The sequence below is a fragment of the Hypanus sabinus genome, chromosome 23 (genome assembly GCF_030144855.1).
Source record: "Hypanus sabinus isolate sHypSab1 chromosome 23, sHypSab1.hap1, whole genome shotgun sequence".
NCBI lineage: Eukaryota > Metazoa > Chordata > Chondrichthyes > Myliobatiformes > Dasyatidae > Hypanus > Hypanus sabinus.
Window position 1 is genome coordinate 25,872,716 of NC_082728.1, and position 23,090 is coordinate 25,895,805.

Genomic DNA, 23,090 nt, shown 5'->3' on the forward strand with positions numbered 1-23,090 from the left:
ACATGTGAATCCCCGGACAGTTCCAATCCCTTAGTTAATGTTCAAGAAACAAAAAAAAACGAGGACCGGGAGTGGAGGGGGGAAATAATAACAACGAGCTGGCTCTGACTGCACGATCAGTGCAGAATTTCCTTTCAGGTTAGCATTGTGTCTATTATTCCTGCTCTCGCTGGGCGTTCACCCTTTCTGCGGCTTCAAACCGGCGGGCGTTGGTTACCCGGGCGGAGCGACTTCTTCTTGGTTCCCAGTGAGTTCTAATTTTCGCCGTTTTCGTGAAGGGGGATGGACACTGTAGTTGGGCTGGGCAGGCGGGTGGGAACGGTCGCTTGTCCGCAAGACGCACGCAACGAGAGCCCGCATCCCACCGTCCCCGTCGCACCCTTTTCAGGTCGGCGAGCTTCCCTGACTCTCTCCATTTGGACACTTCGGGACAACGAGACTGACACCTCCTGAAACAACCTTACAGGCGCATTCCCGACGAGGGTTCCCCTATTGTTCCAATCAATTCATTAAGGCATCTTGAAAACGTCTAAAATGCGAATAGTGAAGCAGAGAAAATGCCTCTGATCGATTATCTATTTTTCCCTCGCACTGTTCTCTATTGTTATCGCAGTATGTGATACGAGTTCAGTTTAAATTGCACAATCGTGTAACTGACTTTTTATGATATTCTATGACAATGACATGTTTCACTAAACAGTTATTATGCTTGGAGTAAACGAATGAATAATTTAAAATCGTAGGGCGGTTTAATTTACCTAGACACTAAAGGGGACAAAGGAATATGTTAATAAGGCTGCCACATGGATTACAACAACCAGTATCGTGCCTTTTTAACGTACCTGGTGCACAGTTTTTCACAGCAATAAAGCCACATATCAAGGTGATTGCCCGAAACGTTTTAAGAATTTTGAATTTTAAAGCGAGCTTTGTTAGTAAAAAAGGTATGGGATGGACATTCGAGAATTTAAGATTCGAATAGTTGAAGGCTTTCAAATTTACAGAGTAATTACAGTACCGAAGAAGACCATTCGACCTCAAGTCCTTCCAACTCAATCCCTGCCGTCTTTCCGTGACCCTACAATTCTTCCTTTACCGATATAGCTCCCTTCTGGATGCAGCAATCTGTCTATTTTTCAAGATGTCTCGTTATCCCTTTGGTTCTTTGCACATATTAATCCCACACCACCTGGTTGTGTTCTCTATCACACACACCCCCGAACCCCAGGTTATCCGCATCTTTTCTGCACCCACTCCAAATCCTTCTCATCTAACTAAAGTGTGGTACAACTATTCCAGTTGTACCTCAAGTAATGTTTTATAAAGGTCATTTCCTTTTTCATGTCAGAGTTGTTGAATTGTTTACAACAGTGACTTGGAGTACTATAGTGTTATGGTTTGTGATTTAGTTCTGCAAAGGGTAAGATCATGTGCAGTTGTTTGACCTGTAAAAGCAAGTTCCATGTACTGTATTTCAATGTAAATGAGTCAGGGCTATAATATCAATGTCATTCCTTGGGTAATGGCAGCTCATTAGTGCAGAGTTAAGTATGATCTTGCTGCAAGACGCTCAACTTGTCTGACGATGGGGTGTAAAAGGGAACAACACCACACACAAAATGCTGGTGGAACACAGCAGGCCAGGCAGCATCTATAGGGAGAAGCACTGTCAACGTTTCAGGCCGAGACCCTTCGTCAGGTGTAAAAGAGAAGCCTGCTCTCCTCTCTTTCCAAATATGAGTGTTTTAGGATGAGTTGAAGAACTGAAGTCAAGCATTACATCTATGGCTTTTCTGCCTTCACTGCCTTTTTGATGTTCTTTTTAGTAGCAAAGGCTGATAAATCAGCTATTGAACCAGGAGCAGTGTTATTTTTGAGCGCAGATTAGAGTGAACTGGAATAAAACTGATAAGTTGCAGAGTTATAAAGAAATGTTGACATTTTATGCTACATTTTGAGGAACATTTAGAATAAATGTATATTTTAACCTTCAGATTTGTTGATAACATGCAACCAGAATTATTAATATGTTAATCTGGAATGACAATAAGTGACACCAATAACAAAGGGTTTTAAGTATTTTTGTATGTTAACATTTTTTAAAATACTCAGTGAATCTCAATTTGAAAAATAATTAATTTTCTTCAATAGTAGATGAAGCAGTCTCAATCTGCTGTGTGTTTCAATTTTTATCAGTTTCAAGATTGCAATTGCAAATCCCTCATTGAGTCTGTTCTTGCCTTTACGCAATAAGGATTCAAATTGTGATGCATAAATACTTCAAACGTGTCTTTGCTGTGATAAAGGACCTGGACTTGATTGTTAGCTCAACCCACTCAAAGGGTCTTGGCCCAAAATGTTGTATGTACTTTGTTTCCATATATGCTGCCAGCCCTGCTGAGTTCCTCCAGCATTTTGTGTGTGTTACCTATCTTTACCCATCTTGCAGAATTCAAAGTTTTGCTGTGCACCTACGTCCTTACAAATTTAAAAATCTTTCATTGACACCTACCTGCCCCTAATCACCAGTTTATATGCTAATTACCTCCATTATGACATCCTGGTATCCTCATTCTTGCCATACACAAGGCTAATTTGCACTTCACCAGCATCCATCTGGGCACTCTCCAGACCGAGTTCACACTGCATAAACAATTTGCATTTCTTCATTTATGTTTTAATATAGGATAAGCTACCAAGGTATTTCACAGCATTCTCAAACATTGTTCTCAGTGTGAAGTTTAGTCAGGTGACCAATTGCTTGGTCAAAGGGAGTGGTATGTAGGAACATCTTCAAGGGAAGGAATTCCAGTGGTTAGGGTCAGTTAATTGAAGAGTGGCGTTCATAGTAATATCATGGAGCTCAAATGATCCAATGTCCCATGAGTGGCAGCAAGGCTACTGATGTGCATGAACATAATAGAACAGTACAGAAAGCATTAACTATGAATGGAAAGAATTGGTTTATTCTTATGAATTGTTATGAATAAAGATCCTTTTGTTTAAACATATTTCAGTTTATGTCAATTGAAGAGTTGGGGACCAGATCATGGAGGGATTTGAAAAAGGATGAAAATTTTAGAGTGAGTTAAGTGCTTGATGGGAGTTAGTGTGGGTAACAATTGCAAGGATGTTGGGTGAGTGGGACATGTTCCCAATTAAGATTTAGAAATCAAAAATGGTGAACTTCATTTCAGACGGTAGAATAAAAGGATGCTAGGAAACAACTGGGATAATCAAAAATGAATTTAATATATTAAAAAAAAGCAAACCTGAATCTTACTCCCAACTGGAAGGCCTTAAAGTTCTCCACTAATGTAACCAGTTCACCTCTGGTCCTCACCCTGAATAATTTCTTTTTTGGCTGGTACCACTTTCTCCAAACCGAAGATGTAGCCACGGGCCCAAGGAGAATCCATGTTCCAAGCCTGCACTGGCAATACTGCTCAGCTCTTACTGCACTACGCTGATGTCTGCATCAATACCTCTCGGTGCACCCACATGTCAATTTCTTCAACTTTGCCTGCAATTTCCACCCTTTTACATTGCCCTCAAATTTACTTGGTCCTTCCATACACCTCTCTCCCCTTTCTCTGTCTCTGGAGACAGACTGTCGACTGATATCTTTATAAATCTACTGACTCTCACAGCTATATTTACTATAGCATTTCCGACCGTGTCACTTCAAAAAAATGCTATTCCCTTCTCTCAGTTCCTTTATCCCTGCCACATCTGTCTTCAGGATAGGGCTTTCCATTCCAGAGCACCTGAGATGTCCTCCTTCAAAGAACTAGGGTTTTCTTCCTCTACTGTTAAAGCTGCGCTCACCCACATCTCCTCCAGTTTTTCAAACATCCACTCTCCCCTCATCTTCTGTCATAACAGGATAGAGTTCTGCTTGTCCTTACCAACCATCCCAAGAGCCTCCCCATCCAGCACTTCATTCTCTATCTCCCACCACCTTAAATGGAATCCTGCCACTACTAAACACATCTTTTCGCCCCCTTCCTTCCTCCACCCCCCACCCCCCACTTTCCACATGGATCGCTCTCGATGCAACTCCCTTGTCAAGTCATTCCTCCCCGCAGAGCTCCTTGCTGGCAACTACCCCTGAAAGTGGGACACTTGTTATTTTTATTTATTTAGATATATAATGTGTAACAGGCCCTTGTTGCCCACTGAGCCATGCCACCCATAAACCTACTGATTCAACCTCAGCCAAGTCACAGGACAATTTACAATGACAATTAACCTACTAACTGGTGCTACTTTGGACTGTGAGAAGAAACGTGCTCACGTGGGAAGGACATACAGACTTTATTACAGAGGACGTTGGAATTGCCCCAAGGTGAAACAGCATCGCGCAAACCACTACACTACACTACACTACACCACACCCTGTACTATATGTGCTGCACCTATCCCTATTACCTCCTCCCCCATCACCATTCAAGGCCCCAAGCAGTCTGCACCTGCAAGTCTGTCAGGGTTGTCTACTGTGCTCCTGGTGTGGCCTCTTCTTACATTGGTGAGACCTGACATAGATTGGGGGTCACTTTGTCAAGCGTCTGTTCATTACAAAAGATAGATTTTCCTGGTGGTCATCAATTTTAATTCTGCTTCCTATTCCCGTTCTGACACGTTGGTCCATGGCCTCGTCTGCTGCCACAAGGCCACCATCAGGTTGGAGGATCGGCGCTTCATATTCTTTATGGATAGCCTTCAACCTGATGGCATGAACATTAAGTTCTCTAACTTCTGGTAATTTCCCCATTCTGGCTCCCTTATCCTTTTTCTTATTAACTGCCCATCACCTCCCTCTGGTGCACCTTCTCCTTGCCCTTCTCCTGTAGCCCACTCTCTCTCCTCTCCGATTGGATTCTTTCTCCATTACCTCTGTAACCTATCACCTCCCAGTTTCTCACTTCATCCCCCAATCTTCCCCCTCACCCACCACCTTATTCTGGCTTCTTCCTTAATTTCCAGTCCTGATGAAGGGTTTGTGCCTAAATGTCGACGGTATATTCCTCTTCTTAAATGCTGTCTGGCCTACTGAGTTCCTCCAGAATTTTGAATTGCCAAAGATGAGATTTTTGGTTAAAGATAAGTAGAGATAGATACATGTTACAGTCTATAAGATGGCATACAGGCTAACTATTAGTTAAATGCCATGAGCAATCATGAATTGGTTAGGTACTTTGTTTTTACCAATACAACAGCTTTGGACCATTTATATTTGAATTAGAAGAAATTTCTGTTGATGCATTTATGGATATCAGGCAAGCAGTATCACAAGCTTTAAGAAGATGGGCATGAGATTCTGTAGATACTGGTCTAGAGTAAAGAAAAAAATTCTGCAGGAACTCAACTAATCAAGCAACATCTATGGCAGGGAGTAAACAATTGATGTCTTGGGCCAAGACCCTTTATCAGACAAAGACCCGATAAAGGTTTTCAGCCCGAAAAACAACTGTTTATCCTATTTAATTAAATGCACAGCTTATTTGATGCAGACGCAGATAAAAGGTGTTTCTGCTTGTGAGGGAAATTTGAACTGGGGTCGCTGTTTTTCTAATAAAGAAATCCTCTTAGTGCTGAGATTTTTTTTGTCTCCCAAGTTTCATGAATTCTTTGGAAATCCCCTTCCTCAGAGAACAAAAGCAGAGATTTTGAAATATTCTAGGCAATGGTGGAGTAAGTAAGAAAAGTTAAAAAGGGCAGAAAGGAATAAAGTGTAGAGATAGAATACATTCAGATTAGTCAAGATCATGTTAATTAGCAGAACAGGCATGAAGGGACAAGTGGGCAATTCCTTAATTTGCCTTTTTTGTGATAGCTTAAGCAATTTTAGGGTTAGATTCATAATATTTCCACTTGTATTGTCCACTTAACATTTTAAAGATTTTTTTAAGGCTGAAAATGATCTAAATCTCTAGCCAGGCAGTGGAGATAAATGGGAATTCTCAGAACACTGCTGTAGGTTTTTTTTGGAGACTATAGCTATCTTCCTATCTACATTTCTGGAGAAATTACCCTGCTATTAGTGGAAGATATTGCTGCTGTATGTTTGTTAGTATACTCTCTAGTTAAGCTCACTTTGTTGAGAGGCAAACAACAAAGTAGGGTTGATAGTGTTGGCAATAAATACCATTTTTAAAGTATATATGGGAATATATTTTTAAAATGTCATGGTTATTTCTGCAAAAAAACAAAACCTATTTTAGATTTGCATTAACTTTTAAGGGGATGGATGAAGGAGTGTTAACTTTTCCTACTGAAATTAAATATATTGCAAGGTGTGCATTTGGACCAGAATTCTCATTTGTATTATGAAAAGACAAGAGTGTCCATTGCTTGGAATTTGTTCAGAACAATACTGTCATGCAATTATTAACACAAGAGATTCCACAGATTATGTTTGTTCATTAAATTATTACCTAACTGATGAAGTTGCAAGAAAAACCCTTTGCAATTACCTAGTTTTCTGCATTAATTACTCATAAAATGTGATCTGATGGTCATCTTAAGACAAACACAATCTGCTTAAGCTAACTACACACAAACAATTGTACTGAATTTTTGAATTTTAAATTCAATACTGAATTTAAACAATCACAGTCTAGTTTCAAAAAAGTATGTGAACCTCTGGGATAATTTCTCCTAAAGACTTGAGTGTTCATCAGTCCACAGCAAGAGAAATTGTCTACAAATGGAGGAAATTTAGTACTATTGCTACTTGCCCTAGGAGTGGACATCCTGCAAAGATTACAACAAGAGCACGGTGTGCAATGCTAAAGGAGATGAAAAAGAACTCATGGATAACAGTAAAAGACATACAGAAATCTCTAGAACTTCTAAAGTCTCCGTTCATGTATCCACTATAAGAAAAACACCGAGCAAGGATGGTGTTCATGGCAGGACACTGTGGAGGAAACCACTGCTCTCCAAAAAAAAAATTTGCTGCACATTTCAAGTTTGCAAAAGACCATCTAGTTGTTCCACAGCGTCTCTGGGACAGTGCCTGGCCAGCTTGTAATCGTTGCGGGAATGATGAGTTCAAAATTTTATCAAGGTATTTTACAGGAGAATGTCAGGGTAGCAGTCAGTCACCTGCAGCTTAACAGAAGTTGGATAATGCAAAACACAAGAGTAAATCAACATCAGAATGGTTTAAAAAGATGAAAATTCATGTTTTGGAAAGGCCAAGTCACAGTTCAGGCTTTAACCCAATTGAGATGCTGTGTCATGACCTGAAGAGGGCAGTTCATGCAAGGTATCCCAGAAATATTGACAAACTGAAACTGTTTTGTTTGAGGAATGGTATAAAATTCCTCCCCACTGTTGTGCAAGTCTGCACAGCTGCAGGAACCATTTGGTCGAGGTTATTGCTGCTGAAGGATTATTACAGGTAAACCCTTGTAAACCAGTATTTGCAAGGATTCACATACATTTTCAAGCCTGGATTGTGAATGATTAAAGAATGTGTTCAATAAAGGTGTGAAAAGTACAATTGTTTTATGTTTTATAGTTCAGACAGATTGTGTTTGTCTATTATGGTGACTTAGATGGAGATCAGATTGCATTTTATGAGTAATTAATGCATAAAACCAGGTAATTGCAAAGGGTTCACAATTTTTTTTCTTCCATCTGTAGGTATATTTTTTGTCAAACTAAGAGTTATACTTTTTTGCCTGCCCTGGATGATGGTGTAAGGAGCTATGTTTTCTTATTTTAGTTTTTTATTATGTGATTCATGCTGGGAAATATTCACAATAGGCTTTATCAAATTCATTAATTTTTTTAGCATCATGTATGGTTCAGGAAGTGACAATTCATTGGTTTGTTTTTTTTTATTATTGTCACATGTACCAAAAAAGAGTCAAAAAAACTTGTCTTGCTCATTGTTTATACAGATCAAATCATGACATGGTACATTAAGGTAAAACAACGGCAATGCAAATGTAAGCTACCAAAAGAGTGCAGTGTAGATGAACAATGAAGTGGAATATCATAACAAAGCAGATTGTGAAGCCAAGAGGCCATTCTTATTGTACAAGAGGTCCAGTCAAGCGTATGATAACAGTAGAAAGAAGCTGTCCTTGAGCTGAGTGGCATGTGCTTTCAGGTTTTGCATCTTCTGCCCAATGGATCAGAGGCAAAGAATGTCTGGAGTGAGTGGTGACTTTCATTATGTTGGCTGTCTTACTGAGACAGTGAGAAGTACAGATGGTCCATAGAGGGGAGGCTGTTTTCTGTGATGTGCTGAGCTGTATCAACAGCTCTCTACAGTTTCTTATGATCACATGCAAAGCAGTTAGCGGACCAAGCCGTTATTCATCCAGTCAGAATGCTTCCTGTGGTGTTTCAGTAAAAATTGGTAAGTTGTTTTGGGCATGCTGTATTTTCTTTAGCCTCCTGGAAAGGTAGAAGCATTGGTAAGCTTTCTTGGTTGTGACATCAACATGGATGAACCTGTTCATGCCTAGGAACTTGAAACTCTCACAAGGTTGATGCAGACATGAGTGTGTGACTTTCTGAAGTCAAAGACAAGCTCTTTTGACATTGAGGGAAAGGTTGTTGTCATGACAGCATGTCATGAATCTGTCTCCTTCCTGTATTCCAACTCATCATTATGAAATGTGATCCACTACAGTGGTATCATCTGCAAAATTGTAGATGGGTTTAGAGCAGATTCTGGCCATGCGGTCATGAGTATACATGGAGTAGAATAGGAGGTTAAGGATGCAACCTTGTGGAGCACCAGAATAATTGTGGCTGAAGCTTTGCTGCCCATCCGTACTGATTGTGGTTTGCTGATCAGAAATTCAAGGATCCAGTTGCAGAGAGAGGCATAAATTCCCAGGGACTGGAGTTTGGTGAGAAGTTTGCTTAGCTTATTAGTATCAAAGGCAGAACTGTAGTCAATAAACAATGGTCTGTAAAGTTTCTTTACTGTCCACTTGCTCCAGAGATGAATGTAGGGCCAGGGAGATGGTGACCACCATAGCCCTGTTTCAGAGGTAGGCAAAATACAATGGGTCGAAAGTGTCTGGAGAGCTGGAATAGATGTGTGGCATGTCCAGCTTCTCAAGGCATTTCACAGTGGTTGAAGTTAAGACCACTGGGGTGGTAGTTATTACAGCACATTATCTTTCTTATTTTGAGTACTAGGATGATTATGGTGGCTTTAAATCAAGAGGAAACCCCAGTCTGGAAGAAGGTATAATAACATTTAAAATAAATTTGCAAGGGCACCTGGATTTTAAAAAAGGTTTCGGTTATCGGCTAAATGGAGGCAAATGGGTCTAGTTTAGATAGTCATCTTTTAGGCAAGGGCATGTTGAGCCAAATTTCTGTGCTGTATTCTGTGACAGAGATTATTGAAATCTGAAATCAAAACAGGAAATGTCAGAAACACTCAACAGGGCTGGAGGTCTAAGATATTTTGTCAAAAGTAAGTTTTAGTTGCAGAGAAGTTCAGGAAGTGAAATAAGTCAAATAAGGGGATACCCCTTAGAGAACAAGGTCCAACTGTGTGACAGGGACATGAGTTTGCAAATGCTGGAATCTAAACAAAAAAAAACTGCTAGAGGAACTTGTGTCAGGCAGCTCCTGTAGAAGGAAATAAATGGTCTACATTTCAAGATCCTTCATCCTGACTTTCCATCAGAAATTTGTTCTTGACATTTTTTTAAAAAACATTCCTGCCCTGCAACTGAAACTAATTCACTTTTCCTTGGGGTCTTGTGCCTGAAAATTGAACTAAGTTTCTGTTTCCATAGCTGATGTTTGACATGATAGTTGCCGGACTGGAATGTAGAGACAGAGAATAAACATTAGAGAATTAGCTTCACATACAAACTCTTTAGCATTTTAAAAACTGCTTCCTTCGAACATTCAAGGTAACTAGCATTTTGACTGTGAAAGAAGAATTTGTACGTTGTGTGTTGAATTTGTACAAATATATGTTAAGGAATGAGTTGAGAGCTTTGGGAATCTGGTCTGAGCATTCTTGATAAAGTGATTTAAACAAGACGTAGTCAGGACACTGTTACAGTAGGACAATAGGACATTTTACATCCATCTTGAGATTTAGTGGCCTATCCTGTTTTACAATCGCTTTATTCTCTACAAAACACAAAAAAAAACACTGTATCATATCGCATTCTTTAAAATTGGTCAGTTACACTGCTTCATCATTGAGAATGCAATTTTCCACGTGGATGAGATGTGAGTTAAAGGGGCGGGGATGTGGTTCTGACTGGCTCGCACTACGCCACCTATCCCAGATGGTGGGGTATTCTGCCGGACCAAGTCTGCGGGAAGACGCCCGCGAAGAAGTCCTGTGAATCAAGCATTGTAAAAGCAAAAACTTCGCACGATTTCGAGAGTCAAGGTTCCGTTTCTTCCCCAGAAGCTTGGTATTAGCTTTTTTTTTCCACTTACCGAAAATAAACCCGAGGAAGGAAGGAACCGAAGCGGATCGAGGTATAATTCCAGAACCAAATATCTGAAATACAGTCTTTAGGGATGTTATTGCCGTTGACTGGATTTGGAAGGTCGCTACTTTAAATTTGATCGTCTTTGGAAACTTCGGATTTTCGTGCAATAGTAGCTTATTAATTTAGTCCGAGGATTGTGCACTCTGAGCATGATGTCACGGTTCATGTTAGTTAAGGCGTGTACTGGACGATTACTGGGCAATTTCAGTAGTTTGTCGCCCCTGTCTGGATAGTGAGGCGAGCTTGGAGCTTATTCTCCGCAATTGCTCAGCTTTATTCCTTAGTTTTTCCCAGTACGTCTTTTTTTTGTGTGTCTGCCTACCATAATCTTCCCCCACCATCCTTGCAGGTAAGAATTGCGGCAGAGCAGGTTAATTTGACTTTTGAGTTGTGACCACGCCATGGAAATTTTGAGTTTGACGCAGTTTGTCGATCGGAGCTGAAACCAAAGGGATCAAAAAGAACGAATCGGTTGGAGAATGTAATGGGAATCTTAAACAATATTATTGTGGCATGATTTTAAAAAGTTGAAGTAGAGTCTGAAGTTGTTTCCTAGTAGATTGAACGTTTCAAGGCTGAATCACTTGTTCAGTTGCCGCCATGACAGAAGGTAAATACGAAAACATTTTGGGAGCAAATTATAACCGTATTTGAATAGAACGCCAGCGTGTTGTAGAAGGAAAATGAAAGTGAGCATTTTCCCAGTGTATTTTCGTCCCTGTGAATATTGTGTCTCTCAGTGCCTTGCATCAAATGCTTGACAAATTATTAGAGAATAATTTCTTAACGACAGGACTTACTGGCATTTAGAAAAACATGGACTTGTAAGGAGTAATCGGCATGCTTTTTGCGGGGGGGGGTGATCTTGTCACTTAAATTTGGTTGTTTTGAGGATATGACAAAGATGACCACAGAGCAATAAAGTGTTTACATGGAATTGAGTAAAGAATTTGACAGCATCCCTCTTTGGCCATTCTGTAAGATTAATTTGCATGGGATCCATAGTGAGTTCTTAAATCTAGAATTGACTTGGTCATAGTCTGGGAGTGGCAGTTGAGGGGTGTTGCTCTGACTGGAGGTCTGTGGCCAGAAGTAGTTTTCCAGGAATTTGCCTGGATTGATGTGCAGAAACTATAAAGAGAGGTTTGACACACTTAGATTTTTGTCTCAAGCATTAGAGGCTTCGGACTGGATATATTCAGTTGTTAGTCAGATATATTTCCTGGGTTGAAATATCAAATACTAGGGGGCATTGGCTAACGTTAAAAAGGAGGAGAAAGTTTTTAAGTATGTGAGGTAAGTTTTATTACACTGTTGATGGGTTTCTTGAATGCAAGAAGTGGTAGATGCAGATAGAAAATTTTGGAGGCATTTCACCACATAAACAGGCAAAGGATAAAGAGAAACGGACCACACGCTGGTAAATGAGAATAGTTATATATTAACATCATAGTCATTGTCGAAGGGTTTTGGCCCGAAACATAGACTGTACTCTTCTCTTCTATAGATGCTGCCTGGCCTGCTTAGTTCCCCCAGCATTTTCTGTGTTTTGCTTGGATTTCCTGCTTCTGTAGATTTTTCTCATGTTGATATTCACTGTAGATATAGTGGACTGAAGGGCTTTTTCCTGTATTCTTCTGTTCTATAATGGGTTGTGAGAAACTTGTGTGTTCTGATTTGTGTTTTGAGTCCAACTGAAAAGTGAGTGCACTCCTCTCTTAAATAAAGCCAGTGAGTTGTGAGACAACATATATTCATTGCTGGTTTTGCAAAAATGGCTCAGGTGACACTACAGTTAACACATTGTTATCCATTATTGTTAAACGATTCTTATAGAAATGAAATCTGATAACATTGTCAATTTGTAGCAATCCTGCTTTGTTAAGAGAGAGTTTTAAGGTAAAGAAGGAACAGGTTGCTGACTCTTCTGCCAATGAAACTGGAGAGCATAGATGGTAATTGGCTAAAATAAAATGAGAAAGCCTGTATACATTGGGAGATTAGGATCTAAATTACATGGGAATGGGAGGCAAGTTAGTAGTGGCAGATTTCACTTGTGACATGTGGATTATCAGTTCCCTCATCTCTACCCCCATCTGTTCCCAGGATGAGGCTTTCCTTTCCAGGACATCAGAGATGTCGTCGTCCCCCCTTCAAAGAATGGGGTTTCCCTTCCTCCACCATTGATGCTGCCCTCACCCGTATTTCTGCCATTTCCCAGACATCTGCACTCACCCCATCTTCCTGTTACCTTACAGAGAAAGTTCTTCCTATCCTCGCCTACCTCCGACAGGGCTCCACATACAATACATCAATCTCCGCACCCTCTGCCATCTTCAACAAGATCCTACCACAGACACGCCTTTACCACTTGCACTCCACTTTCTACAGGGATAACTCCCTCCATGATTCTCTTGTCCATTCATCCATTCCCACTAAACTCCCCCTTGGCACATACTCAATTGTAGTTATCCCTGCAAGGGACATGTACTGTATGCCATACTTTCCCATCTACCTCGCTTGCCTCCATTCAGGGCCCCAGTCCTTCTAGCTGAGGCAGCACTTCAGCAAATCTGTTAGGGTTGTCTGTTGTATCCAGTACTACTGTACAGTGGTGAGACCCGATGTAAGTTTGTCAAGCACCTCCACTCCATCCACCAAAAGCAAAATTTCCCAGTGGCCAACCATTTTAATTCCGATCCCCATTCCTGTTCTGACATGTCAATCCATAGCCGCCTCTTTTGCCACGATAAGGTCACTGTCGGGGTGGAGGAGCAGTACCTCATATTCCATCCATGTAGCCTCCAAATGACAGTATGAATATCAATTTCTCCTTCCGATATACAAAAATTCCTCAGTCCTTCTCTTCTCCACTCTTTCTCTCACCTCTTCTCTTCTCCTCACCTTCTCCCCTGGTCCACAGTCCTCTTTCATCAGATTCCTTCGCCAAGCCTTTGCCTTTCCCACCTACTAGGCTTCACTTATCACCCCCTAGCTTGTCCTCCTTCCCCTCCCCCACCTTTTTATTCTGGCATCTTCCCCTTTTTCAGTCCTGAAGAAGGGTTTCCGTCCTGTTTATTCATTTTCATAGATGCTTCCTGACCTGCTGAGTTCCTCCAGTGCTTTTTGTGTAATACGGGGCAAAAGAAATCAGCATGAAAAACGTGCATGTGCTCTAAGGAATTGTATTCTGTAGCAGTTTATCTCGTGCAATAAATCGGCTTGCATTTTGCCTTATTCTCTAACAAGGTTCTGAGCTGGAGTGGGTCTAAGTTTGGTCTGTCCAATTTTGGTGAAATTTGAGGCATAAGCTGCTAAACATTTATCAAGAGTTTTTCCACACCATTGTCATGATAATTTTTAATTACTCTTCGAATTTCAAGTTAGCAATATATAAAATAAAAATTTGTGATATCTCTTTTGAATGTGGTTAAGTGATTCAAGTATGGAATATGTTCCCTCTATATTTTGTGTAAACAATTCTATAAATAGAAAGTAAAAGTGCAAATAAGCATTCAGTGATTTTTTTTGTAATAAAATGAAAAGTAGCCTGTAAGTTGATATGCATAGTGTAAAATATAGAAACTAGTCCATTATCTATAGCAACACTTTAGGACAGTGGGCTGTAGTATTAATTAATTGATCCAAAAAGAAAACATGGTGGACATTGGTTCCTGTTAATGAAACAGACCATGCATTGAGGCCATTTGATTTCACAAAATCAATGTCAGGATTTATTTCAGTGGTCTTGTATCTGGTTGCTTCCACTGTGTTGAAAATTCTAGCCTATCTACAGAAGCTGTCTGCAAACAGGACACCCTCAAATTAGTTTCTTTTAAGTGACAAGTGAAAATCATCTTGGAACTTGAGCTTCTGGATCAAGAATTCCCAACCTGGGGTCCATGAACTGCTTAATGGTATTAGTTCATGGCATAGAACAGGTTGGGAACCCCTGCTCGATAATTAAATTATAATAATTGAACTCATAACAGATTAACATTGTAACATTCGCAAGTACAGCTGTCCTTGTAAAGCACCAAAGTGAAGTGGTGGGGCAGGTGATGCTGAGGAATCAGGTAATCAGCAGAAGGACTCGGACAGATTAGGGCAATGGGCAAAGAAGTGACAAATGAAGAAAATGTACGAAAGTGTATGGTGGTGTACTTTGGTAGAAGGAATAAAGGCGGAGACTTTTTTAAATAAGAAGAAAATTCAGAATTCAGAGGTGCAAAGGGACCTGGGAGTCCTAGTGCTGGATTCCCTAAACGTTAACTTGTAGGTGGAATCAGTGGTAAGAAGGCAAATGCACTGTAAGAATATAAAAGCAAATAAGTAATGCTGAGGCTTTATAAGGTATTGGTCAGACCGCACTTGGGAGTATTGTGAGCAGTTTTGGGCCTGTTATCAAAGAAAGGATGTGCCAGAATTGGAATGGGTCCAGAGGAGATTCATGAGAATGTTGCCGTGAATGAAAGCATTAGCATATGAGGAGTGTTTGAGGGGATCTCATTGAAACGTATGGAATATTGAAAGACCATGTATGTGGAGAGGATGGTTCTTAAAGAGGGGGAGTCTAGGACCAGAGAGCACAGCCTCAGAATAGAAGGACGTCTCTTTAGAACAGATGAGGAATTTCTTTGGCTAGGGAGTGGTGAATTTGTGGAATTCATTGCCACAGATTGCTTTGGAGGCCAGTGTCATTGGGTATACTTAAAGTAGAGGTTGTTAGATTCTTGGTTAGTAAGAGTGTCAAAAGTTATGAGGAGAAGGCAGGAAAATGGTATCCGAGAAGAAATTCTGCTCCTATAATCTTATGGTCTTAGTCTTCAATGAAATGTACCTCCTCATCATGAACAACTTGCAGGAAAAGCTTTCAATTAACTGAAGTTGAATAATGGCATCCACTTGTGATTGTTCAGTTTTATAGAAATTGAAGCAGGCCATTACCCCACCCCCAGATGTTGAGCTTCTTGTATGGTTGGAGCTGCACTTAACCAGTCAGTTGGAAATCACATTTCTGACTTGTACTCCGTAATTGGTGAAAGGCTTTTCATGCAAGGCGCATCATTCACTGCACAATAGTTGGTCTCTAAGCTCTGTTGTATTTATTTGACCGGTCCTTGAGTTTTAATTAATGATACCTAGATTGTTGATGGTATTTATAAGAGGATGTAGTTAGACCTGAGTTGGTGATGGTCATTGCTTGGCCAACTACTTGCAGTTTGTCAGTGATTTTCTGCATATTGTCCAGTCCTTTCAACATGCAGGCATGAACTGCCTTTGACTGAGTTGTAAAAGGAATTGAATACCAACTATTCTGTTCAAGGTAGGTAATTGAAGCAACAGGTTGGTTGGGCCCAGGATACTATCCTGATACCTAGGAGTTGGAATGTTTGACTATCCACAGCTACCTTCCTTTGTGAAGAGTATGGATCTAGCAATCTGCTTTCCTCCTGATAACAATTGAATTATTTTGGAGAGCAAGTTTCATTCAAAAGCATCACAAACAAAGTAATGGAAGGTAAATTGGGCAGTGATTGGATTAGATTTGTTCCACAAAATGCAGGGCAGCACGTGTGTATCATAAACATTACAATAATTACCTTACATTTATTATAGTGGGATTTGGTAGCTGTGGCATACCTGAGAAGGGAATAAATCTATTAGATTATGTGTACTTTGGCATTGAGCAGCCTGAGTTGGTGGAATGGACCGATACCCTGTCAGGTGGAGAATATTCCATCGGCCTTGTATAAGTTACTGTTAAGTATGAAGGGTGATAGTTGTGCCACAAATGGCTAGCTTCCAATCTCTTACAGTCATTGTAATGTTCCTCCCTGAAATACTTTATGTATAAAGTTAATGAGATTTTATGGCTATCTCAATGTAGATTACATTACATACACATGTCTGTAAAATGTGATTTATTGGCTTTCAGTTGATGGCTGGTGTTAAAATCAAAACTGTTGATCATTACTTCTAACAGAATGTGATGTAATAAGCATTACATTCTCAGATAATGGATGTTGAACTGATCAAGAATTGTAAAACATACCTTGAAGCTCTGCCTGTTGTCTTCTCAATTCTGCTCTGGGCTACCTGCATTTATGGTCAACTTCAGGGCAGCAATTCTTCAAGCCAGTACCTGTTTTAGATAGAATTTGTGAATTGAGATGGGCAGGTAGCTGGATAGACTTTAACCTGGGTTAGCTTCTTGGACTGATCTTGTTTGTATTTGTATGACGAACTGAATCTCGGCTGTTTTGCTAAGCAGTCTAAATGGCACTATTCTGAACCTGTACCAAGCCTATTTTATGAATTTTTGTCTGCTATTAATAACAGTGAAAAAATATTTTTTCCAGGAAGGATACTAGCACAATGTTCGTAAAAGAGAATTACTCTCCTTGCAAACCGTAATCTGTCAGATCCTGAAGTAATACAAACTTACAAGACATTGAGTACAAACTTCCTTATTCTTATTTGCTCCATCTACTTGAATGTCTTTTACATTTCCTCCATTTCTGTGTTTTGGTTCTGCGGAACCTACATTTGGCTGTGCTGGTGTCTTTTTTTTAAATGAAGAGAACTAAATTTTAAATTTTAACCATGTCTAAATTTCATTACTGTTCTTTAAAGCAGAAAAAAAGCTGCTGAAGGAACTCAGTGGGCCAGTTTTGGCTGGTCCCGTGATAGGGTATTATCCTTTTGCCTCCACAGTTACTGTGTAATCCACTACCTTTTGCTCTAGATCTCAACATCTGCAGTCTCTCGTGTTTCCTTTCTTGTCATAAATTTGCCTCCTGATTACTAACCCCTTGTGATTGAATAATTTCTTATTACTGATTAATCCTACTCATCATTTTCAATATTTCTGTTCAATTCTGCCTCAATCGTCCCAGTGGCAAGCAATTAGAACTTATTTGTAAAGCTGCTCTGTTCAAGATAATGGTATTTTTCTTCAAATGTAGCACTTGGAATTAGGCATGCTATTCAATTGAGGATTAATTAGTAATTTTAAAACTGTTTTGCAAAACCTAATTTTGTATTTCTACTTCAGAAGGTTTTGTTGAGACTGTGTTTTCCATTAGCTTAAATTATTACTTTTGTTTATACAACAATATCAATTGTTTGTTTTTTGCTTAACTGCATGGAAAATAGAAGAAAATTAAATTTTACTTTGAATTTGAGAAGGTTTCTTAATGAACTCAATAGTTTGTTTTAAGACATTGTCCATAACTAATTCTATGACTTTTAATTTTTAAAATCATCTTTATCCTTTTTAGGTGCATTAAGTTGGAACAGTGAAGCAAGGATTGGCGAAGGAATGGCTGCAACAGATAATGTGATGCTTCATGAACTGTAATTTTGCTCCAGAAATTTTAACTTTGTGTTTCAAGATTGCATTGTGCTGCAAGTGTGGATTCTGGCTGTATGAAGAGAGTTGAAGACAAGATTATTTTGCTCATCTAAAGGAAATTTCCAGTATACTTGTGTAATCATCACCGACGTTTGGAAAATGCCGATCCTAAAACAGTTAGTGGCCAGCTCCAGTCAGTCTAAGCGTCGCTCCCGAGTGGACTTGACTGCAGATATGATCAGTGCACCTCTCGGTGATTTCCGCCACACAATGCATGTGGGTCGTGGAGGTGATGTCTTTGGAGACACATCGTTCCTCTCTAGCAAGGTTGGAGCGACAGCTGCTGCTCCTGCTGAAGCAACCCCTAAACCAGGTTTGCTCTCTCGGAAATTCAGAAGCAGCAGTAAGCGGTCTCAGTCTGTAACACGCGTTGACAAGCAGGATATACTGACACAAAGTGATTCTGCTTTTTTTGTGAAAAATGCAGTATCCCTTCCTCAGCTAAATGATAAGATTGTGGAGCCTACTAATCAATTGGCAAAGAGCCTTTCGTCAAGCCCCCTGAAAAAGCTTGCAAATGAAGACACTGAAAATAAACCGGTTAATGGGGCTGCTGGTGGAGTTGAAAGTAAGTCTATGGAATATCAAGATGAGAGAGATTTTGGAGATATCTCGGACCTTCCCACATCTCTGTCCAGTGGTGGGTTTCCACTGACACATGCTGAGTCCATCATGTCCTTCCATGTCGATCTTGGTCCTTCAATGCTTGGTGACATTTTGAGTGTTATGGAAAAAGATACCTGGGAAAATAATACTGATCTTGGTTTGGGAGAAGTCAAGGAAAGTGACTATTCAAATTTGAAGAAGATGACTACAGAAAAGTTTGTGGAGGATTCCTCAAAATCAGCAACTAGTTTGCCTAGTACTGTTAAAGGTGTTGCATATAGCCCAGGTTCTGGTAGTTGCATATCTCAAGGTAGTGGCTCTGTGTCAAGTTTGGCATCTGGGACAACAGAAGAGATGCAGTCAGTTTATGAAGGAGTTAGTCATGGAAATACAGATAGCATGAAAAATACAGGTGAATCGACAGATGCCTTCAAAGAGGAAGAAAATGAAGGTGAGGAATTTACCTTCATGGATGAAGAGGATGAAATCCGTGTATAAAAATTGGCCTTCAATATAATTATTGACTTTAAAGAGCAAGATGAAATTTGCCGGACCTAGCATTTGCTGAGTTAATGAAGCATGGCAGGATTGCACTAGACTTTTACACCACAGACTCAAAATTCTTTCTGTAATAGAAGCTGTAACCAAAATTCTCCAGTCCACATAAACTAGCAGTATGTGCAGGTACTCCTCATGACTTTGCTTGTTTTGGTTGATCAGAATAAATTACATAAAATGCACATCCCAAGTAGTGCAAGTAATTTTTGTGGTACCATTTGTAGATAGTGCATACCATTGTTGATCTTGCATTGTTGACTGTAAATATTGTGATCAAAAATGATATGCCCCAAAAGATGTAGTTTATTGATCTTTTCTGTAGCGTGCCTTTAGAAATTCTGGTTTAGGGTGCTCCCAAACTTTCAGTTGCCTCTTTCTGCTTCCCTGTTGTTCATTTGGTAATTTTAGGGTAGATCTTTTATATATGCACATGAAGTCCTGTGTACGGATGGATACATGTCGCCAACCTGTTGGATGCCAGATTTTTACAAATTTTAAGATAATGTAATTCATTTTTTTCAACAGCTGTTTGATTTAAATCTGTCTTGAAACCTGCCATCCAGAAGCACGGTGGCTTGTGACTATTTTTGCAAAGTTAAATGAAAGTGGGTCAATTTTACCATCAAAGGAAATTAACTGTAAAAAAAAAATTGTAATATATTATCTGCTGAAGTGTTCCAGTATTAAGCATCCGTATAGATCCAGCATCCATTCCATAAATGAGTATATTTCCCGGTGCTTCATTAACTGTGAAACATTTATGATGTTGCATAAATGTAAGTTTGTTTAATCATTAATAATGAGAAATAAGTTCTTTTGTTTTACTGCTCTGAAACTCTTAACATTTTTTAAGACTAGTTTCCTGACAGTTGTTTCATGCCCAACTCGTCAATTTTTTGCATTTATCTCCAAACATTACTTTTCACCAAGTAGTTCTTAAAGCTACATTTTGCACATTCCATAGAGATTTGGGAATTTTGCATCAACACAGCACTATACCAGTTTATGGAATTAAGTGGAAGGGATTTTTCAAAACTTCCTTTTGCTTAGGATATAAGTTTGGCTAAAGATTTAATTTATTTTTCAAGATGTTTGATATTTAGGACTTTGGGGTGTTTTAACAGCTTTCTTTACTATAGTTCAAACAAAATCTTTGAGATAAAAGGTGACGTACTTTTTTATGTGCATAGAATAGATTGATTATGGGCAAACTTCAAGATGTGTATCTAAATTATGCCTCTGCATTCTTGAAGCATATTGCTGATGAACTTGCAAGTAGAAACTCTAGTGTTTTGTAGGTACAATTTTAGCATCAATATATAGATATTCTCATTTAAATGGCAAATCTGGAACCTATAAAATATTATTGCAGGCATTATACTGAATTTACATGTCTATCTTGAAACAAGTTTTCAGTGCAAGATACACTAGCAATGAAAATAAAGAAATTTTAAGTTTCCTCTACCCGGTACATTCGTAGTCAAAGGATTGTAATGAAAGCAAATTATTTCTACAGAAGAACACTAACCACTACTTTATCACTAATTTCAATAGACCATATTAATTTTTTTGCACTTTTATAACATTTGGGGTTAATTGTGAACCCATTCAGGAGTGGTAGCATTTGGAAACATCACTACCTGTCTTAGCTCCACCACGTCCCAGTTTAATTATGAAGTGGAACAAAACATAAGCAATGCTTCCGTCAAAAAAAAATGGACATTTCTTATATATAAATCGGGCTCCGGTGGTATTTCCTGAGCTTCTCCAAGCTTGGTGTTGCACGATGACTGCTCAAGTGGACTGCTGGCAGAAGATCCAAAATTGCTTTTGGTACATTGTATTAAAGTGTGGTGTCTGGGTTGGAGGGAAGCATACAGGGTGACACAAATATCTGATCCTTTTGTAATCTTTGCACTCACTTGTGTGTATCTCTTCTAATGGAGTCCTTTTGATGTGGTTTGGGCTGATTTCTGGTAACTGAGGGTAAACGTCCCTTTTGCAATATTTTAAGTCCCACCTGTAATGCAACTTGGTCATACAGTTAATTGCCAAGCATGGTGAAATATTGCAGTGTTATTTATTAATTTGGCACTGCTCAGAGTTCACATGTTTTTCTTGTTAAATAAATTGAAATGGAGAACTAAACCCATTCATCTATAAATAACATTGATATCATCATTATTTAAACTTACTTTGCACTACAATAATGTTTGCCTTACCTTAGTGTAATGGAGTCCTAATACTTGTTAATTTGATTTTTTTTAATCAGCCTGCATCTGAAAAAGCTCTCCAATTAAACATTACTTTATATGACACGCTACACAATTTGAGTTATCGAAAGGCAGCAGTCTGAAGAGTGCTTTGTGCATTTTTTCCAACTGCTTTCACTATAACACAGTTAAATGCAATCCTGGTTGAGAATAGATTATTCTCATTAAATGGCCAGATATGGTGGCACACAACATGCTGCTTTATCTTTTTTATTGAATATTTATACCATTTTATACAGTGTGTAATGGCCTCAATGTTGGAATGTGAATGAAGCAGGTCACTAGAAAGCTGTGCAGCAGCACGGTTACTTTAATGTTTGTAAGCAAGTGTGTTTGTTAGTCATTGGCCTGCTTTTGAGTGGTACAATGTAAAATTTTGATCAACGCATTGTTTTGTTCAATACACGCTAGACAATGCTCAGATTCAAGCTGGCGGCTGTATTTACAGCTGGAGAGTTGCATTAACTGCATGCTTAATAGGAAATGTGAAGGTTAACTGTTCCTTCTTTTAGGCAACTCCCAAATATTGACACTAATTTGTTTCTTAACAAGAGCTGAGATCAGATTATTTGATGCAGTGCTAATTGTATACTTTGTGTAATTTAGCCTCTATTCTGAATGCATTTCATTGTGTTTTTAGAAAGTTCTATGCGTAAGTTGCAAATTTACGATCCCAGCTGCAGAACATAAAACTTTCTTTTAAAGTTCTTCCAGCTACAAATGTGATTGTACAATATAGTGGTTTGTTGTGGAGAAAGAAAATGTGACCAAAGGATCCCAGCAAAAAGGCTGTAATGGTGTTCTTGTGTGTTTTTGTTTGCTGGTTTGTCCGGTTTTTAAAAAAATTTCAGTTTTGTACATCTTTAATTGTGAAAACGCTGGTGATCTGAAATGTACTCAGCAAGTAGGTATCTGTGATTTTTTTTGATGTTTTGAATATGTGCTGTTCAGAGCATACTAATGCATGGATAATGGACTGTGTTCTTGTACTCTAGATATGCAGGCTGACCTCCCAGGTACAGTTGCTGATAATACAGAAAAACAAAGGGGTTGAACAGAAATGATATTGTTGGAATATTTTTACTGTCAATAACTTGATTTGGGAAAATTGAGGAAAAGCAAATATTCAGAAAAGACAATAGTTTTTGCGTTGGTATCAAATGAGGCCTAGAATGTAATGCACAAATGATTCGAAATATACCACTAAAGTGATTTTGTAAAGTTAAAATTGCACATGACCTATTTTGCTAGTAGTATTTTAATCCAATTGTGTGCCAAATATTTAAAGGTATCTTAATGCTAAACAAAACTACAGTTATGAAGTGCTGTCTTCTATATGCTGTCAATCATACTTAAATAGAGGTATTACATAGTGTCTACATAGACTGCTCACTGTGTATGATTTTCTATGTAAAAATGAATGTAAATAAACTGACATTTTAAAGGTTTTATTTTTGAAATGTGTTGGTATAAAAACTCGAGTAATACTATCACTGACTTCACAAAACAACCTGATATTTTCACATATTATCACATCATTGTAACAGTATTCAATAATTTGATTCATCTGATTATTTTTTTAGTTAATAAACTGCCAGCAAATTGGTTTCTTTATCTTGTCTATTGTGAATTGTTTTACTTTTCATCAGTGAATTCCATTTGTTTACCTATTACTGATAAAAGTCATGTCGTTAGGAATGGAGAGAAAAAATCCCAAAACGTCCATCATTTGAG

General features: G+C 38.9%; 1 protein-coding gene across 5 annotated transcripts; it reads left to right on the forward strand.

Annotated features, from left to right (window-relative positions):
- cdc42ep4b (CDC42 effector protein (Rho GTPase binding) 4b) lies at nt 1-22,970 on the forward strand. Of its 5 annotated transcripts, none has more exons than XM_059948558.1 (2): nt 1-138; nt 17,786-22,970. In XM_059948558.1, exon 2 carries the CDS (start codon nt 18,019-18,021, stop codon nt 19,021-19,023), a length of 1,005 nt encoding a protein of 334 aa, XP_059804541.1. In that variant the 5' UTR covers nt 1-138; nt 17,786-18,018; the 3' UTR covers nt 19,024-22,970. The 5 variants fall into 5 exon arrangements, with proteins under 5 accessions (XP_059804541.1, XP_059804537.1, XP_059804536.1 ...); XM_059948554.1 differs by having other exon boundaries at nt 92-247; XM_059948553.1 differs by lacking the exon at nt 1-138 and adding an exon at nt 10,266-10,488.
- The last annotated feature ends 120 nt before the right edge of the window (nt 22,971-23,090 follow it).